Raw genomic sequence first — 17,416 nt, 5'->3', positions numbered from 1 at the left:
CTCCCCTTCCTCCCTGGCAGTTTGCAAGGGCGCAGGAAAGGGAAGGGCCAGCCTTGGAGTCACCCCTGCATTTCAGGAGGGGACAGGCCATTGAGCACACCCCACCCCCACCTCCAAGGCACACATTTTCACATTTGGCTGTTTTTTCTTTCCCTTCTTCCCTTGCCAAAAGAATCAAGCCCTGGCTCCTGCTGCCGACCTTCCTCCCACCCTAAACTGAGCCCCATTCATTAAGCCCGCTCTCAGCCAGGGCAGGACAGGAAGGAAAACAGCACACAGGGCCTGTGAAAGAGGCTCAGAGAGGTTATTTCAAGGAGGAGGAGGGAGAAACTCCTCACTGGCGTTTTCACTGCTCCCCACCTTGCTGCCAGGCTCCCAACCCCCAACCCTCAGTGTCTGCTATGCCCCTTCCCCCATCCAGCCCTGCCACATCCAGGCACTGGCCTCATCCTCAGCAAGGCAGACACACCCAGGCCACCCCCCATGGAAGGATCAACTTCGTGAAAAGGAGGAGGTTTGGGCTTTCTCCATTTACAAAACTCTCTGCCCTGGACCAGGGCCAACAGAGTTCCCTTTTGGAAGGCATTCTCGCTACAAAGAGGACAGCCCTGGGCTTTTCTCCGTGCCCATCGCCTCCCCTCCAGATGCCCCCAAGCCAGTGACATCAACCCCCAAAACACTGTACCCTCCCCACCATGGCCCATTATGAATACACTGCACCAACTCTGAACTGAAAGAAGAAAGAGCTCAAACTTTGAAGGCTTCGGAATTAGTAAATCAAGGGAAGAAATTCAAAACAAATGCTCTTTCCATGTGGAGGGCCCCCTTTTTCCTTTCCGCAGCCTTCTGAAGCCACGCTGCCCCTTCAGGGAGTCACTGCTTCTTCCTGGCAGCTCCTTATTAATATCTGTGTCTACAATCACCTGGGGTGTGAGGGGAAGGAGTTAATGATTGTTTTACCCCCAGTTTCTTTCTAGGACTGGAAGAGCTTTGGGGAACAAAAAGCCCACCCATCGGCTGGGTGCGGTAGCTCACACCTGTAATCCCAGCACTTGGGGAGGCCGGGGTGGATGGATCACCTGAGGTCAGGAGTTTGAGACCAGCCTGGCCAACATGGTGAAACCCCGTCTCTACTAAAAATACAAAAAATTAGCCAGGCATGGTGGTGGGTGCCTGTAATCCCAGCTACTTGGGAGGCTGAGGCAGGAGAATTGCTTGAACCTGGGAGGCGGAGGTTGCAGTGAGCCGATATCGTGCCACTGCCCTCCAGCCTAGGTGACAGAGCGAGACTCTGTCAAAAATAAAAAATAAAAAAAAAAGCCCACCCATCTCCTGAGGGCTCCACAGGTCACATGGCATGGGCGGGTGGGTGAGGAGGCGCTCAGGCTGGCATCTCAGCCTGTGTCGCCATTTCCTCCAGCAGGGGAGACAGACAAGATGTTATCAATAAGACAAACCTTCCGAAAGGACCTTTTCAAAAGCTGCCACTTCCCTTGCTTATTTCATGTGGTTTGGAGGGGCCGGGGCTCCTCCCTGCACATTCAGGGTTTAAAAAATAAAACTATCTAACAACATCCTGAGCGTGTTATTCTGCTGAGACCCTTTCCTCTCATTGGCCTTCTTTCTTTCAAGAACTCTCTTAGCCTTAGAAAGCAGAAAAGATGCAGTTCACACACTGCTGCCTTTTCTCCCTCTGTCCACTCCCACTGTCCTGCCTGAAGCCCCCTCCCTTCTCTGGGTCCCTCTTTTTCCTGCTTAATTCTCATTAGAAGCTTTGAATAAACAATACCCTCAGTCTCGGATAACAGTCAGAGTATATATTGCATTGAAATGAAAACAAACAAGGGTCTCCCTAAAGACGTTCTCAGCAAGCTCAGTTCCTGCAGAGGGGAGCCTGGGAGGGAGCCGTCCGGGAATGAACTTTGCCTCAGCCAGCCATGGAGGAAACACTTCAAGTAGAGCAGGCACCCCACAAAAGAGGATGCCCCTCACACAAGAGGATACACCACAACGGGGCACAGCTTCTATTTGAGCTGCTACCACTTGATCCTACGGGCAAGGAAATGCCAAATGCCCAAAACTCTGCTAGCATTGGTTTCTAAGGTTGTTTTCCCTCTTGCTTCAGCCATTTCTTAGAAAATCTAGTGATGACATGGTGAGGATGGAAAAACAGATAGAAATAGGATTTCTTCAGAACATGAAATGCATCCCATGTACATTGCCAGTGAGTTTCTCTAAGTACTGTCCTCTTTTCACATCCTCAGGAACAACAATGCTATGGCTACCCAGTGCCTCTCAGCCAGCCCCGTGACTCCCCAGCACTGGCATTCCAGGCCCTCACGCACACCTGTGTGCCCCGAGGAAAACCTGCCCTGCTAGGGAACCATTATAGCTCCTACTGTCAGCAGTGCTCCCACCCTGGTGCTCCCAGGCCCAGACATGTGCTGCAAAATCCTGCAGCAAGCTGGGCTGGGAATCAGAACTTGGGAGGGAGGCCTCAGATATGCTCTGAAATCCCATCGTACGCTTGGGATCTGTCTTCAACAAATTCCTTAAAGGTAGGTCCATTCCCTTTACATCCCCCATGCACAAAGAGCAAAAGCAAAAAAAGAACTCAAATGCATGAGTTAATGACACCAAAGTCACCAAGCTGAAGCCCCTCAACCCAGGAGCTGCTTAAAAATAACCGGGAAACACTTCACACACCAAAGCAGTCCCCAGCTAGCTCCTGTCTCCCCGTCCACGGCACAGACCCAGTGTCCACAGCGTAAAGGACTGCAGGGTGAGCAGCTGAAAGGTACCACAATGTCACCACCGATGCATCCAGCTTAAGGCATATAAAAATGAGAATGAAGTCCAGACCAGCTGGGGTGGCAGAAGGCCGCCCCCATTCCTCCAGTCTCTAGCAATTTCAAGAAACCCTGGAACTGCCAAGAAAATAAGAGAAAGCATCTTACCTGAAAGCCCCCCAGGGGCCAGATAATTCGTTCCCCCTGTTTCAGCGGAGGAAGGCACAGCATCTGGACAGTCTGCTGTGGATTTGAAAAGGGGAGAGAAAGAAATAAATACACAAATAAAAACACCAAGATCCATCTTTAAGCACGCTCTAAACAGCATGAAAGACAAACCACACATTCCAAAAGGCTGACTCGTGGCCTTGATGCTGATTATTAATGGTCTGCTCAGGCTTCGCTGCCCATCGTAAGACAGACCACAGCACCTTGTCACCCGTCTGGGCTCCGGGCGGCCAGTTAATCATTACTCAAGTCAGGCTCAATCAGACTGGCTGGAATTTCTCTTGCATTACCAGTCCCCCATTAAGGATACTAGGTGGTTCCAAGGTCAAAGGAGGTTTGGGTTGGACTTTCTTTTTTTTTTTTTTTTTTTTTTTTTTTTTTTTTTTTTGAGACGGAGTCTCGCTCTGTCGCCCAGGCTGGAGTGCAGTGGCCAGATCTCAGCTCACTGCAAGCTCCGCCTCCCGGGTTCACGCCATTCTCCTGCCTCAGCCTCCCGAGTAGCTGGGACTACAGGCGCCCGCCACCGCGCCCGGCTAGTTTTTTGTATTTTTTATTAGAGACGGGGTTTCACCGTGTTAGCCAGGATGGTCTCGATCTCCTGACCTCGTGGATCCACCCGTCTCGGCCTCCCAAAGTGCTGGGATTACAGGCTTGAGCCACCGCGCCCGGTCTAGGTTGGACTTTCTTAACCCTGGTTGCTCTGTCATCCCTCATCAAGGGCAGAAGCCTCCCTCCTTGGAGCCCATGTCCTCTCTGCCTTCATCCTTTTAAAAGACAGATTTCCCAGTTTTTGAGAACATTCTCAAGATTGGTATTGGGCTGTAAGGACTTCTTTCCCCTTTTTTAATTGAGGAGTAACTTAAGTAGAGCAAAGTATACAAAATCCCGAGTAGACGCGATGAATATTACTCATGTATACACCTGTGTAACCACCACCAGATCAAGACAGAGAACATTCTCAGCAAGGCTCCGAGCCGGAGGGGAAATGTTCTACCTCTCCCAGGCTAGTCCAAACCCCTCATCTCTGGAAACCTTCCCAGGCAACCCCAGACCTGCAAGGCTCTCTGCCCTCAGCTCCTATAAAACCTCTGGCACCCAACACTCGGAGTTTCCTCACTGACTTTTACCTTTAGATTGCACCTGCCCTTAACTAGACTATAAGCTTCTCTTCAACTTCTGTCACCCTCAGGTACTCCGCACAGTGACCTCACCGTTAATGAGGATAATGACAATTCCAGCTGAGAAACAGAGACTCCACAACCGCCCTCCAAGCAATTAAAGCAAAACCTAATGTCCATGAACCACAACTCATTAGTCCCATGAAACACAAATACACAAGACCCTGTAAGCTTGTCATGCACCACTGACGGCGCCGAACTCCCTGAAGTCCTAGGAGAGAGCCTGGCTAAGGAAAGGTGTTGCCCAAGTCCGCAGCAAACACAACAGGTTGGATCATGCAGACACCAGGCCTCCTACCCCAGGCCACTAGGACAATGTCCCTGTGGGTTTCCAATCAGAACCACTCGGCCATGCTGGCAAATAGGAAAGCCAAAAAAAAAAAAAAAAAAACAGCAGCCAGGGACAAGTAGCCCATGGGAATCCTTCAGTGGCCTACACATAGCCCCAAACCATCTTTGGGTTTCTGCTGTCTGCCCCCCTTAATGCTAAGGTTCTCTCTCTAACTCCGGGTCACTCCCTCTCCCACATTCTCCAGGCTGGAAGGACAACTTTTCAAGAACTCTCCTAAGCAGGGGAGAGGCAGAAGTGGAGGCAGGTGTGGGGATGAGGTGGCCACAGTGGGCAGGGGAGAAAGAACACTGTGTGTGTAATCTCATTTTATCAGGGTAAGGTCTAATTCCTAACATGAATATACAGTTTTACAGGATACACTTAATCAAACAGAAAACAATAGAGGCAGGCAGGAAATGGAGTTACTTGTTAAATGGTGTATACTCTGCCCTTTCTAAACCTTTTTGATGGCCTTCATCATTTTCTAGAGATAGGCTTCTCAACCCACTCCTCCCAGACAGAAGACATCCCCACATTAAACATGATGACTTATCCACAGCCACTCCCCCACACCTTTGGCTGGCAGAATCCCAGGGGCAAGGTGTGTTTCAAAGGAAAAGCCAGGCATCTCAGAGCAGAGCTGGGACCACATTCAGGGTGTCAGCCCATCTCAGATCAAAGGTAAGCCAGCTCCATGCAGGCAACCACAAGTGTTTTTATGAAATGGTGCTCTGCCCATCTGCAGTGGCTTTGATCTCAGGAGGGATTTACAAACGTTAATTAAGCCTTACTGCCACCCCTGTGAAGAAGCAAAGTATACCACAGGCACCCAGGTAAACTGAGGCACCACTGACTAGCTCAAAGGGCCACCCAGTGAGCTGGGCTATACCTAAGAGTCCAGCCCTATCCCATGGCTCTCACCCCGCAGGCAGGCCATGGAGTCCCTACCCTCTTTCCTGGCGGTGGCCAGGCCATCCAGACTGGCCTTAAGGTTTAAGGAGCCATACCTCCATCTCTCACTCACAGAAAAGCTCCGCACAGACAGATCTCTAAAGTCAGGATCTCACCTTAGGCCTGTGTTGCCTGTTCCCCAGAGCCCGGGCTGGCTGGCAGACAGAAGCTCTAGGCCACTCCTGACTCATGCAACACTAAGTATTACCAAGCACTCGGTAAGCGCTAGGTTCTGTGGGAGAAAAAGACTCATTCCTTTCTCCGAGCAGCTCCAACAGAGTCTTTGAAAACCCAACCCTGGGGAGCAGCCAAGGAGTGAACTATTGAGAATCAGCACGAGGTAAAGGAGCTGGGAGTACCACCATAGCCTCAGCAACTGCGTTCTGGGCTTCCTAAGTACTGTTAAAGACAGAGGAGCCCCTACCCACCAACCACACCACGAGTATACCCCAAGGGTCCCAGCTCTGCCCCAGGTAGTTCACCCAACCCAGAACTCAAATGAACCCTGGTTATAGAAGAACATAGCACTGCATCGGAATCCTCACATTTCTAGATAGGCACATCATCATGCCTGTAAAATGAATGAATGAACCAAAGAATGAATGAATGAATGACCTAATCTCTTTCATCATGCTGATTTTAAAAGAGGCCTAGAAAAGTGAAGAGGCGCCTCAGTTAAGAGGCAAAAGCAGTGCCAGATCTCAGGTCAAGATGCCAGACTTCCGACCTGGATTTGGAGGCTGGATCTGCCAATGGACACTGGCCACCTGGGGCCCTCAAGAGCTCACCCAGCCACCCCCAAAGGCCAGCCATTCTTCAAACCTTTCAGACCATTACATGCAGTGAAACACGGGAAGCAGAGCCCACACAGCTATCCCCGAGACCCAGCTTTAAACAGCAAATTCTTGTGGGATGCGGAGGTAGGGGTGTCTTTCTGACTTCTGACAGCCACAAGTCACAACAGGCTCGCCCTAGGTTCAGTCAGTCATGTGAACGCTCTTTCAAAGATGGCTCTGCTGGCTGGACCACACAGTATGTAGGTGTCTCAAGTCCAGGCCTCCCAGAGGCTGAGTAGAGTGGCTTAAATTACAGCAAAATGGAGCTCCTAGCTTTGAGCCTCTGTGTCTCCAAAGGCTGCAGGGGTACCAGGACCCAGCCCCATTCCCATCACCTTTTCCCAAGATGGAGACGTCACAGGATGTATTCCTTTAGTTGTGCAGCTGGTTAAGATTTTAACAGCTGTCCACTGTAAAACTTTGTGCCTGTTTCACCTAGTAACCCAAGACTAAAAATTCAACCGAGGACTTAGAAACTGAAAAATGTAAATGGTGCACGTAGATTCCTGGGCCAAACATTCTCCCATATGCAAAATGGGGATGAAGACCTGGGTCAGCGCCCATCTGTGGTCTGACCTCAGTGCCCCCGGCCACAGCAGCTGGCAAAACCAGCCCCAGACCTGTGGGAGGGGGGTGTGCTCCAGCTCCAGACCTGGCCGTCCTCCAATGTGGCAGGACAATTCCCTTTGTGGGGGCTTTGTCTATTACTGATGCTAAATTCTTACACAGCAGCGCCTTTTCTCATTTCTTTTTTTGTTCTATTTTCAACAAAACATTTTGGGTGAGTAACCAGCTGTCTTAGTTTCCGATTGGCAGGTTAATCACTTCCTATTGGCTGATCTGGAGAACTTTTCTCCCCCTTGGAAATGGCACATTCCTGTCTTTGTGGCTTCTCTGTTTACACACATTTTGCTACCTAATGTCAACACTTGCTAATGAATAAATATATCACTCCACTCACCGAAAATGAGGTCCTGGCCTGGCAGAATGACTGCTTAAATCCTGAGAACAGATTTATCCCAGTGTCTCTGCAGGAAACCCAAGGGAACATGGCCTTTCTTTTCTACGGTTTTTGGAGGTTTCTTTTCTACGGTTTTGGAGGTTTCATTTACCCCTGCTGGTCTTTATCCCTGGGGCTAAGGTCACTGTTCTCTCTCTTTTAAGGAAAACCTCCAAATTTGAAGAATATGGAAGGACAAACAAAAACAGGTCAGAGGTGGCCCCTTGGAAAACTAACTTCATAAAATAATTCTGGATTCTTTAAGCCAAAACCCAGTCAAGTTACAGTCTTTAGGAAAACAAAGCTTGGTAATTCCAGTTAATGTTTGTTACAAATACAGAGAGCTGGGTATCTCCTCATTAATAACCATTTATCTGGTGTTTTGTAAATCGAAAGCAAAATATCACATGCTTTGCGGGCCACTTATTAGACCGGCACCAGGCAAGCAGGAACGCCTTCCCAACTTGAGGGAGCTGGTAGAGTCCCAGGAGGACTGGCTGCAGAGTATGGGCTTCGGTTACACATTCGTTAAAGTATTTAATTTATGACAACGCCCCAGCAAAACTTTTAATTAGTGAGGGGAAAGGCCCAACAGCCAAAATGCAGAAGGCGGAAGGACTTGCAGAATTCCAGGAGCTAAATGGTGCCCAACTCTTCACTTTTCCTTCTCCCAGAACCTTGGCAAAATAAAAATGTCCCAAGTATTAATGTTTTTTCAGGCACCAGTATACAAGAACAAAAACCAAGGTTACACACGGCCTGTACTTGTAGCAAACAGATCTATCTCCTACTGTAAGAAGGAGCTCCAGGAATTGAGGTTTGTCCTTGTTGTCACCCCAAAGTTCATTTTGCTGACCCCGTCCCCAGCACTGTGATGTCCAGGGATGGACTCCTGTGCTACTGCCGGCCAGAAGTTGAATGCAGACAACCACAACAGGGCTGGTGCCAGTCTCAAATGGGCTTCTGCCCTGGCTCCATGCCAGTCAGTGACAAAGCAACAGACAGGCAGAGCTGTGCTCAAAACTTTGACGGCCCCTATGGAGAATACTGAGAAAACCCCGGGAGAGGACTGACTTGCAGGTGACTGGGGCAGGGGGAACCTACCCTCCTTTCACTGCCTATGCTTCTGAAACGTTCCAGTGTCTACTCTAGACCAAAGTCTTCTTGGAACCTTTTTAAACCGCCTTCCCATCTATCTAATCACGCTTTCCATTATTGCCGTTGATGCTCCTGGCACTCACGAAGTCTCCAAGTTTTCCCCATCAACCAGTCCTATTTGGTTCCCAAGACACTTCTTTCTGGACTAAAGCTTCCACGTATCAAAGCTGAGCCCACCGGCTACAGAGCGCAAATACAGGAAAAAGGAACAAAATGTAAAGCATATCAAGGGAACATCTTTGCAAAAACACAAAACAAAAACCCAGTCACAACAGAAAAATTCACCAAACTTCCAACAGAGGAAACCTAGAACCAATGTGAAGTGAAGCAAGCCCAGCACCTCTCCAAGCCTTTGCCTACACACAAAAAGCCAGGTTCTAGAGGCTCTATTTCTAACTTAAGATAGGAAGGATATTTTAAAAATCATCTACTCACCAGTTGGTTTGAGAAAATCCATCGGGTATCTGGAGTAAGGAGGGGGGGGAGACTCTGAAATTAAAAAAGCAAGAGAAAATAAAGGCCCAGCCATGAGAAGAGAGATAGAAACTTATGATAACAGAAGCATTCTTTTAGCCCAACTGTTTGTCTTAGCTGTGGGGGTTGGAGGCAGGGCCGCGAGGCGGTGATTGCCTTGATATTTAGCTGTCAGATAAACAAAAGAGGCCGCCTGGCGCCAGCCTCGGCGCTCCGCTCCTCCACGTCTGCGGCCGCCGCCACCGCGCTCGGCTGGCCCGGCTGGAAACCACCGGCTCAGCCGGAGCCGCGCACTTCACAGTTCACAGGCGGGGGGCGACCATACCCCCTCCCCGTTCTCGGACTCCAGACCCAGCTCCCAGCAACCTCGGTTCCCCGCCCTGGCCCGCCCCCCAGGGGTGCAATTCACCTCCGCCCCCGCCGGTCCGCTGGGCACCCGCGCGAGGGACACGGGGCTCCCCATTCCCAGCGCACTCGGGAGATGCAGCCCAAGCGTGCTGGTGAACTTGGGGGATCTGCGGTCGCCCGGGGTGAACCCTCACATCACACTCCGTGTACAGAGACATACAGAAAAGGAAGGAATGGAGAAAGCTGACAGGATAAAAGGGAAGAAGTTTCAGGGTCTCAGCCGAGAAGCCCTGGCCCCAGCGCAGTAAGGGGCGACAACGTCACCGAGGCGCAGGGCCCCACTAATCTATAGACTTATCTGTGCGGAAGGAAGGAAAAAGTAGGGGACACCCAACTTCTCCTGGCTGTTTGTTCCTCTGCACCCTGGGGCTGGCAGAGTTGAAATGAGACAGATACCCAGTTCGGCCTTCCATCCAACTCTCTTTGCCCCAAAACTCCAAAGCTGCGCGGCCACGACAGTGTCTGGGCCACTTGGGTTCGACGTGATTCTCCTTATTTACTGAAGGAGTAAATACGGAGACCTTCCAGCCTTTTTATAGCATGCTTCTCCCAGCCTTCCTTGGCGGGCCTGGACCAAATCCAACTCGGTCACACACCTCAACGCCTTTCCGGGTGCGGGGAGGCGTGACCCCCCCATCTCCCTCTGCACCCCCTTGTTGATCCGGAAATGAAGGCGTCTAATTTTTAACCGCAAACTGTGTGCAGGAGCAGTGCCCATAGACCCCTTCGGGGCAACACAGGAGAAATCCTGGAAGGGAAACCCCAGGGAATGCCCTTTGAGTTTCCCCGTGTCCCTTCTCTACTTTCGGCCCCCAGTCTCCTCCCAGGAGGGGATGCACACTCCCCCTGGAGGGGTGGCTGCACAAACGCACTGCCCTAAGGGCTTTTCTTCCAGCACTGGCGCGCCGGAAAATGCTGGGGGTAAGGGGACAACTTCTCACCTAGTTCGCAGAGTCGGCTAAGGTGATGGGGGTTGCAGCACACCAGCTCGGGGTTGATCTTCCCGTAAGATTCACAGCAACACAGCCTCTTGACTTCCGAGGAATGCCTGAGATCCGGCCACCTGAACACTTTGCACAGCAGGAGGGGGAGCGAGTAGGACGAGGGCGGCTGCGCAGGCTGCGCGCTGGCGGGCGCCCCCGGGCCCAGCCTGCAGTCCAGGCGGCCGGGCAGCAGGAGGCACGCGGTGCGCGTCCCGCCGCGGGACTCCACGGCCTGGAGCAGCAGCTCCAGCTGCCGCTCCTTCAGTTTCTTGAGCACCGAGTGCGTGAGCGCCTTCAGATCCGCTTCGGCGCCCCCGGCCGCGCCGGCGCCCGCGGCTGGCGGGTGGGGATGGTGGTGACCTTTGGCACCTCGCACCGCCTTGCCCAGGCAGCATCCAGCCCTGCCCGGGCCGCCGCCACCGGCCCCATGCGCTCGGCTGTCCGTCGCCCCTTCTCCCCGCAGCTCGCCGCCTCCTCCACCTCCCCCCGCGCCCTCCTCCTCGTCCTCGCCGCCGGGCGCACGGCTCCTCCAGAGACGCCGGACGAGCGCAGATCGTTTGGTCCTGAACATGCGGGGCGAGGAGGCGAGGAGAAAAGTCGTTTGGCGGCTAAGGAGCGAACATGACCTCCGCACACCATGAAGAAGTCGGGCGCCGAGTTGGGGCAGCAGGCGCAGGCGACAGCAGCAGCAGCAGGGGCCCGGGCAGGAGCGGCGGCGGCCCGAGGGGCGCTCCGTGGCATGCGCCAGTCTCCCGGAGGCCGGGGCGCGCGCGGGGGCCCGGGGGCGCCCGCCGGGGATCGGGGGCCTGCGCTCCGGCTGCCCCACCCCGCGCGGCCCGCGCCCTGCGCGGCTCTCCGGCCCCGGCGCGCCCCGGAGGAACCCGGCCGCCGCTTCCCTGGGGACGGCCGAGCCTGCCCCCGTCGGCGCCTCCCCAAAAAGAGGCCCCCCCGCAGTGGCTCCCGAATGTCGGGCTCGCCAGCCTCGGCTTCCTACATGGAAGGTCCGCGGAGGCAAAAAAGCGAAAGGCGTTCGGCTGGGCTGCTGGAAGAAGGAAAAAGCCTCTTTCCCCCTTGCTAAGCAACTTAATTTGGGGGTGGGGAGAAGCAGGCAATTAAAAAAAAAAAAAGCAAGCACGCAATTTATTTTTTTTCTCTATATCCTTAGTAACCGGATCTCCTCGAATTCCGTGCACACGAAGACTCAGGGGAGGGGGCCGAGTGGACTTCACCCCGCATGAGATGTCTGGCGAAATAAGAAGGCTCTCGCAAAACCTAACAACCAAATATGCAAAGCCCCAAATGAAAAACACCACCTCCTCGAACCTCTGAGGTCTGGGGGCGTCCGGCTGGAGCTGGGGTTTAAAAAAAGAAAATGTTTACAAAGTATAACAAGATGTTTGAGGGGTGGAAAAATGTATCCACGAGTTACATCCCCCCCTTTTTTCCTTGCAAAGCCCCGCTGGTCTTCCTCTCCTTCTGCCAAAAAAAAAAAAAAAATCGTGTATTTTTTTAATCCACAGAAAGCTTTGGCTAGACCGCTTCAATCCTGCGCATCTGGGTGGTTTAGGGGAGTCTCTGGTCTTTCCTCCTGCGCTCCTGGGGGCCCAGGTCCTCGGCGGGGACTTCCTCGAGGCTGGCGGGGGCGCAGGGGCAGAAGATGCTGCGGCGGCGGCTGAGCCCGGCGGGGCTGACAGCGCGGGGGAGGGCGGCGCGGCGGCGGCGGCGGCGGAGGGCCCCAGGCGGGTCGCGCGTTCTCGCCCCCCCTGGGCACAAGCTGCTTGCTAGTGCGGGGGCCGCCGGTGTCCCTTCCCCTGGCCGCGGCTGCCTGCCGAGGGTCCCCGCATGGGCTGCTCGCCTGGCCCCAGCAGCGGCGGCAGGAGGCCCCGGTGTCCTCTCGGCGCCTCCTCCTCCGAGACTCTCCTCGTCGCGCCCGGGAGCCTCCTTGTCCCCGGTCCGCCCTCTCCTGGCGCTCGGGTCCTTCTGCCGCCGCCAGGGGCTCGCCGCGCCGCACTCTGGGGCTCAGGGGCCGGGCGTTCGGCGGCTCGGCGGCGGCGGACTGGCTCTGTCTCGGGCAGCTCTCTCCCGCGCGGCGAGCGGACCGAGCACGGCGCCCGGCTGGCTCGGCTGGCGCGGCTCGGGGACAAGATCTTCAGTGCGCCGAGCAGCAAGCGAGTGTGCCCAGACCTCGCCGCCTCCCGCAAGGCCTCCCGCCCCCGCCCCCGCCCCCTTCCCTCCCCCTTCCTCCCCCTTCCCTCCCCCGCCCCCAGCCGCCGCCGCCGCCGCCTCCTCCCCGCCCCCCCGCACCCCCCCTCCGGCCCTCTGCTCGGCTGGTTCCACTGCGCAGTGGCGCGCCCGGCTCCGGCCTCGTCACGTGGCCGTCTAGACACCCTGTCGCTTTAAAAAAAAAAAAAAAAGCGATTGTGTTTCGCAAACAACAGATCGGGTTTCTAAAAGCTATTTCTCCCCCCAACCCCCCGCCACCGCCACCCCCTCCCGGGGCTGTAGATGGGGTACCGACGGAGGGGAGAGAGAGGTGGGGGGCAGAGAAGCTCCCAGAATCGATTGAGCCCCGGCCGGAGCCATGGAGAAATTGGAAAAGCAGGGAGCACCGAGCGGGCTTCGCTGCGAGTTTTGGAGCTTAGAGAGCCGGTCGGTGGCCCGATTTCGACCCGGCTGGGCTTCGCGGTGGCCATCTCGCGCGCGCTCGCTCTAGCGCTTCATTCATTGGTTTTGTTTTAAAGGCCCTGGCGGCGGATCCCTTGGCCGCGCCGGAGGGCAAGGGGAGGAGAGCGCTGTCTCGGTTTAAAAGACATTTATACGGGACTGGACCGAGGCCCCGGGAAGTGTGCGCTGAGGGGAACAGCCGCCGAGGGCGGGGAGGCGGCGTGAATATGACCTCAGCGGCGGCCGCGCGCTCCCTCCCGCCCTCTCCGCTCCGGGCTCCGGTTTCTAGGACTGCCTGGAGAAGTGTGTCTTGTGCACAGCTATGGAATGCATTTGGCCGGCTGACGAGCTGCGAGGGGCAGCCTCCTGGCGGGAGAAGGGGAGCGGGAGGCGGGGGCTCGCCTGCGCGCCGCCCGCAGGTTTCCTCCCGGGCCCGGAAGACCTCCGCCACCAGCCACCCTGCCTCCTGGCGCGGGAAGGTTACCCAGCGAGCAGACCTGCCTAGGGCATTTATTTGCATGCAGGGCCTGTTTCTGGGCCTCGTAGCTTTCAAGGTGCTTAGGGTCAGAGAGTTTATACCTTGACCCCAGGTCCCGAAGAAACATATACTCAAGCTGGCGAGTTACTGCATAGAAACGGGCATGGCATTGCTAGGGCATGAACGCATATACAGCGTGAAAGCTGATGGCTCTGAGAAACGTAATTATTTAAATACACACACATCAGTATTGATGAGGCCACTGGTTGGCATGGTGATCTAACCTCACTTCATATTCAGTGAAATACGATTTAAAAAAAAAAAAAAAAGCCATTGAGAATTATGAGATCAGGCCCGCAGTGAAACTCATTGGGGGCTTTGAAGAATCTTTTTTTTTTTTTTTTTTAAGAGTCTCACTCTTGACCCAGGCTAAAGTGCAGTGGCTCGATGTCGGCTTCCTGCAGCCTCTGCCTCCCCGGATCAAATGATTCTCCCACCTCAGCCTCTGGAGTAGCTGGAACTACAGGCGCTTGCCACCACACCTGGCTAATTTTTGTAATTTTTGGTAGTGACGCGGTTTCACCATGTTGGCCAGGCTGATCTGGAACTCCTGACCTCAAGTAATCTACCTGCCTCGACCTCTCAAAGTGCTGGAAGTACAGGCGTGAGCCACTGCACCTGGCCTTAAAATAATCTTTAGAAAAGGTGAAATGTGCCGGGGCGCGGTGGCTCACGCTTGTAATCCCAGCATTTTGGGAGGCTGAGGCAGGTGGATCACCTGAGGTCAAGAGTTTGAGACCAGCCTGGCCAATATGGTGAAATCCCGTCTCTACTAAAAATACAAAAATTAAACAGGCAGGTGGCACGTGCCTGTAACCCCAGCTGAGACAGGAGAATTCCTTGAACCCGGGAGACGGAGGTTGCAGTGAGCCGAGATCGCACCACTGCACTCCATCCTGGGCAACAGAGTGAGACTCTGTCTCAAAAAAAAAAAAAAAGAAAAGAAAAAAAAAGAAAGAAAAGAAAAAAAAAAGAAAAAGATGAAATGTACATCTCCTCAGCTAAATTGTATGTTCTTAAAAGGAAAAGGCAGGAATGAATCTTAGCCACCTTTAGAGCTCAAGCCCTCTCCCCCTCCAGCAATTAAAAAGACTTATAACATATTAATACAATAGTAGATGCTTAATAAATAATTAGAAATCAACACTTAGGGCTTAAGGGGCATTTGGACCCTTCCTCCACCCCACCAAAAGTACCTTTGGTAACATACATTCCAGAAGAAATCAGCAACATTGCTTACATGATCATCTCCAGGCAAGGAGATCCTAACACTTATTGACTTGGAAGACAGTAGGATGCCCCAAGCAGTATAGAACCCTATTGGACAGGACAGAAGCTGCCATTCTGAACATTTACTGTGTAAGGCCACATAAGCTGCAGTTGTATAACATCATAATTTTATTGTAAATTAAAATATGGCTTGTTGAAAAGGGCATCGAAACCTTGTGTGTGTGTATAAAACATTCTAAGAAGCAACCTGTGAAGACAGCAGCCGAGAAAGCACAGAAGAGAATGGAGAAAGGGTGTAATCCCAGCACTTTGGGAGGCCTATCACAATAGGCAACGGAAGACGAAAGAGACAGAAATGGGATTTTTAAGGTGTCTGGGAAATGTATCATATTTTCACCTTAGAAAGGCTTAGAAAGAGTACCAGACTAGAGGTCAGAAAATCTGATTCCAGGCTGGGGCGTTGTCACTCACTGGTTAAGCAACTTGGGCCAACAGCAATCCCCACATTAGGCGAGCACTTGGCAGCGTTTATAAGGTTTTCTGGGCAAGTTTCTGCCCTCGAGGGTCCCATCCCCTCTCTGTTCTGGGTCTCCCTAAAAGATCTTCACTTTTTTAGAGTGGTTAGACCAGGCTTCATAGCAACAGAAAGGACTTCAATAAGCAGAGAAAGCAGAGGTCATAATTCTAATTAAGCTTCTTGGCTAAATGGAGAATCTGAAGAATCTTTTGGAGATCTGGCCAGTAGTGCTAAGGCTCTGTAATGAGAGGCCGGAGCACACACAGGGCAGGTAAGTTTCATGGGTGTTTCAGGAACGGAGTCTGACGTCACGGTTTGTCTAGGTGGAACATGCACGTACTTGCAGAGATATGTTCCCATATAGTGTAATTGTAGGTGTATTAATTCAGGTGTCACCCCTCTCTACACGGCTTTCCTCTTCCATTTTGCTACCCTAGGTGGAAGCTGGGTGCGGTGCTTAGCAAGTAGCTACAATGATTGGTGCTGCTTTATAGCTCCCTGGCATCCCCTGAATCAGTTAACATCCCAACCTGCCTGATAGCCCCACCCCATCACATTCTTATTCCTCTCCTCTCCAAGAAAGAAGCCAGAAGCCTGGCAGTAGAGGAACTCCCGGCAGGCTGGTGTGCCTAGAAAGGTAGCTTCTTTCTTTCCGTTCCAAAGGCACAAAGGAGGCCAGCAAACGCAGTTTCAGACTATTCTGACCCTTAAGAAAAAGTTTAAGAGTTCACCAAACTATTGTGAATGAATTTGATTCTAATCATTTGCTGGCAGGGAATATGGAATAAAATAGCTCATTTGCAGTTGTTTATTTCCTGTTGTGGCTTCTATTTTCATCTTTTAGTCGCTTTGGTGATAGTAATCAAACCCTAATCATGGTGCCGCCACAAGTCACAGAGACCAAAATAACTTGCAGCAGAGTTATGACAAACAAGGATGGAATCAGCTAAAGACCTGGCTACTTAATCACCGGCCCCTGCCGCCCAGAGGACTGTGGGGCTGCCTCTTGACTGGCCGCTGGCTAGGAATCAGAGGAGAGAGGAAGTCGAGGGAAGTTGCTCCAAGGCCCATGTTTTCTGAGCAGCCAGGGAAGGCAGTAGAGTGCACAGGAAGTGACCAAAAACGCAGGTGAATTCTCCACACCTGCCAAGGGGAGAGGCGGGCTTCTAGAGGGGCCTGACTTGAGAGAGAAAGAGGAGGGGAAAAAAAATCTCCAAAACTCTTGACACCTCAAAACAATGATAAGTAAAAGCTGAAAAGCGCCTGTTTAGAGAAGACAGGATTCTACCTTTCAGTTCTTTGCTCATTTTCAATGAATTCCAGAAGAGAAGGGCAAAGAGAGGCCCCAAAGCATGTATGGGTGTGTGTTGATGGGAGTGAGGACAGGGGTAAAGATTTTTTTCTTGCACAAGCCAAAAGAAGAAACAATTGAGGAGGCCAAAAAAGTATTGGAAAACATCAACATTTCTTGCACAATCATCCCCTGAAAAATGTGTGAGTGAGCCCTAAACCATCCTCAACTGGCAACAGTACAAATGGAAGTGATGGCTTATGAAAGGAAGACAGTACAAGGAAGGCTGATGGGATAATCAACGCTTCTTGGCTTCTCTTGGAAGAACAAGAACATAAGTGAATGAAAATGCATCTAATTCACTATCAAACAAAGATACTATAAGCCCGGAGTCCACAAATATTCTTGGATTACAGACAAGCTGTCAGCTGATCCCCAACATTTGCCAGGTGCCTATCCAGAGCATGCAACTAGGTATCAGGGATTGGAATGGGGGCAGGATGAAATGAATGTTGCTATGGAGGAGACGAGAAACATCCAGAAAAAGTAAAGAGTGAGGACAACAGAGGCATTCAAATCTACAGTCACATATAGAAGCAGTTTCCTCCAAGGTGGGCTACTGGACAGATGAAGAACAGAACTGGGAGGGGAATTTTACTCTGTATAATTTTGTACCTTTTGAATTCTGAACCATGTGAATGTGTTACTTATTCAAAAATAAACAGATTTAATTTTTTTTTAAATATCTGCTTGCTTTTCTCATTTCCTGAAATTCGTTGTGCTGATGCCCTTGTAGAAAAGGACAAGTTGGCAAGGTCCCACGTGGAAATGATGCTGTAG

The 17,416-nt window shown here is 52.3% G+C and overlaps 1 protein-coding gene across 2 annotated transcripts in view; it reads right to left on the bottom strand.

Annotated features, from left to right (window-relative positions):
• The window catches only part of LOC105489381 (SMAD family member 7), a 32,058-nt gene extending 20,027 nt beyond the window's left edge, over positions 1–12,031 (bottom strand). The window contains exons 1-3 of one of the 2 annotated variants that reach the window (XM_011754141.3): positions 10,295–12,031; positions 8,907–8,960; positions 2,958–3,029 (exon numbers count right to left, since the gene is read on the bottom strand). In XM_011754141.3, coding sequence (XP_011752443.1) covers positions 2,958–3,029; positions 8,907–8,960; positions 10,295–10,907 — 739 coding nt within the window. In that variant the 5' untranslated portion in view covers positions 10,908–12,031. Of the gene's footprint in view, positions 1–2,957; positions 3,033–8,906; positions 8,961–10,294 lie in introns of both variants that reach the window. The other variant, XM_011754140.3, reaches the window with a different exon arrangement.
• Between the last annotated feature and the right edge of the window lie 5,385 nt (positions 12,032–17,416).

This window comes from Macaca nemestrina, chromosome 19 (genome assembly GCF_043159975.1).
Source record: "Macaca nemestrina isolate mMacNem1 chromosome 19, mMacNem.hap1, whole genome shotgun sequence".
Lineage (NCBI taxonomy): Eukaryota > Metazoa > Chordata > Mammalia > Primates > Cercopithecidae > Macaca > Macaca nemestrina.
This window is presented reverse-complemented; position numbering and strand designations above follow the sequence as displayed.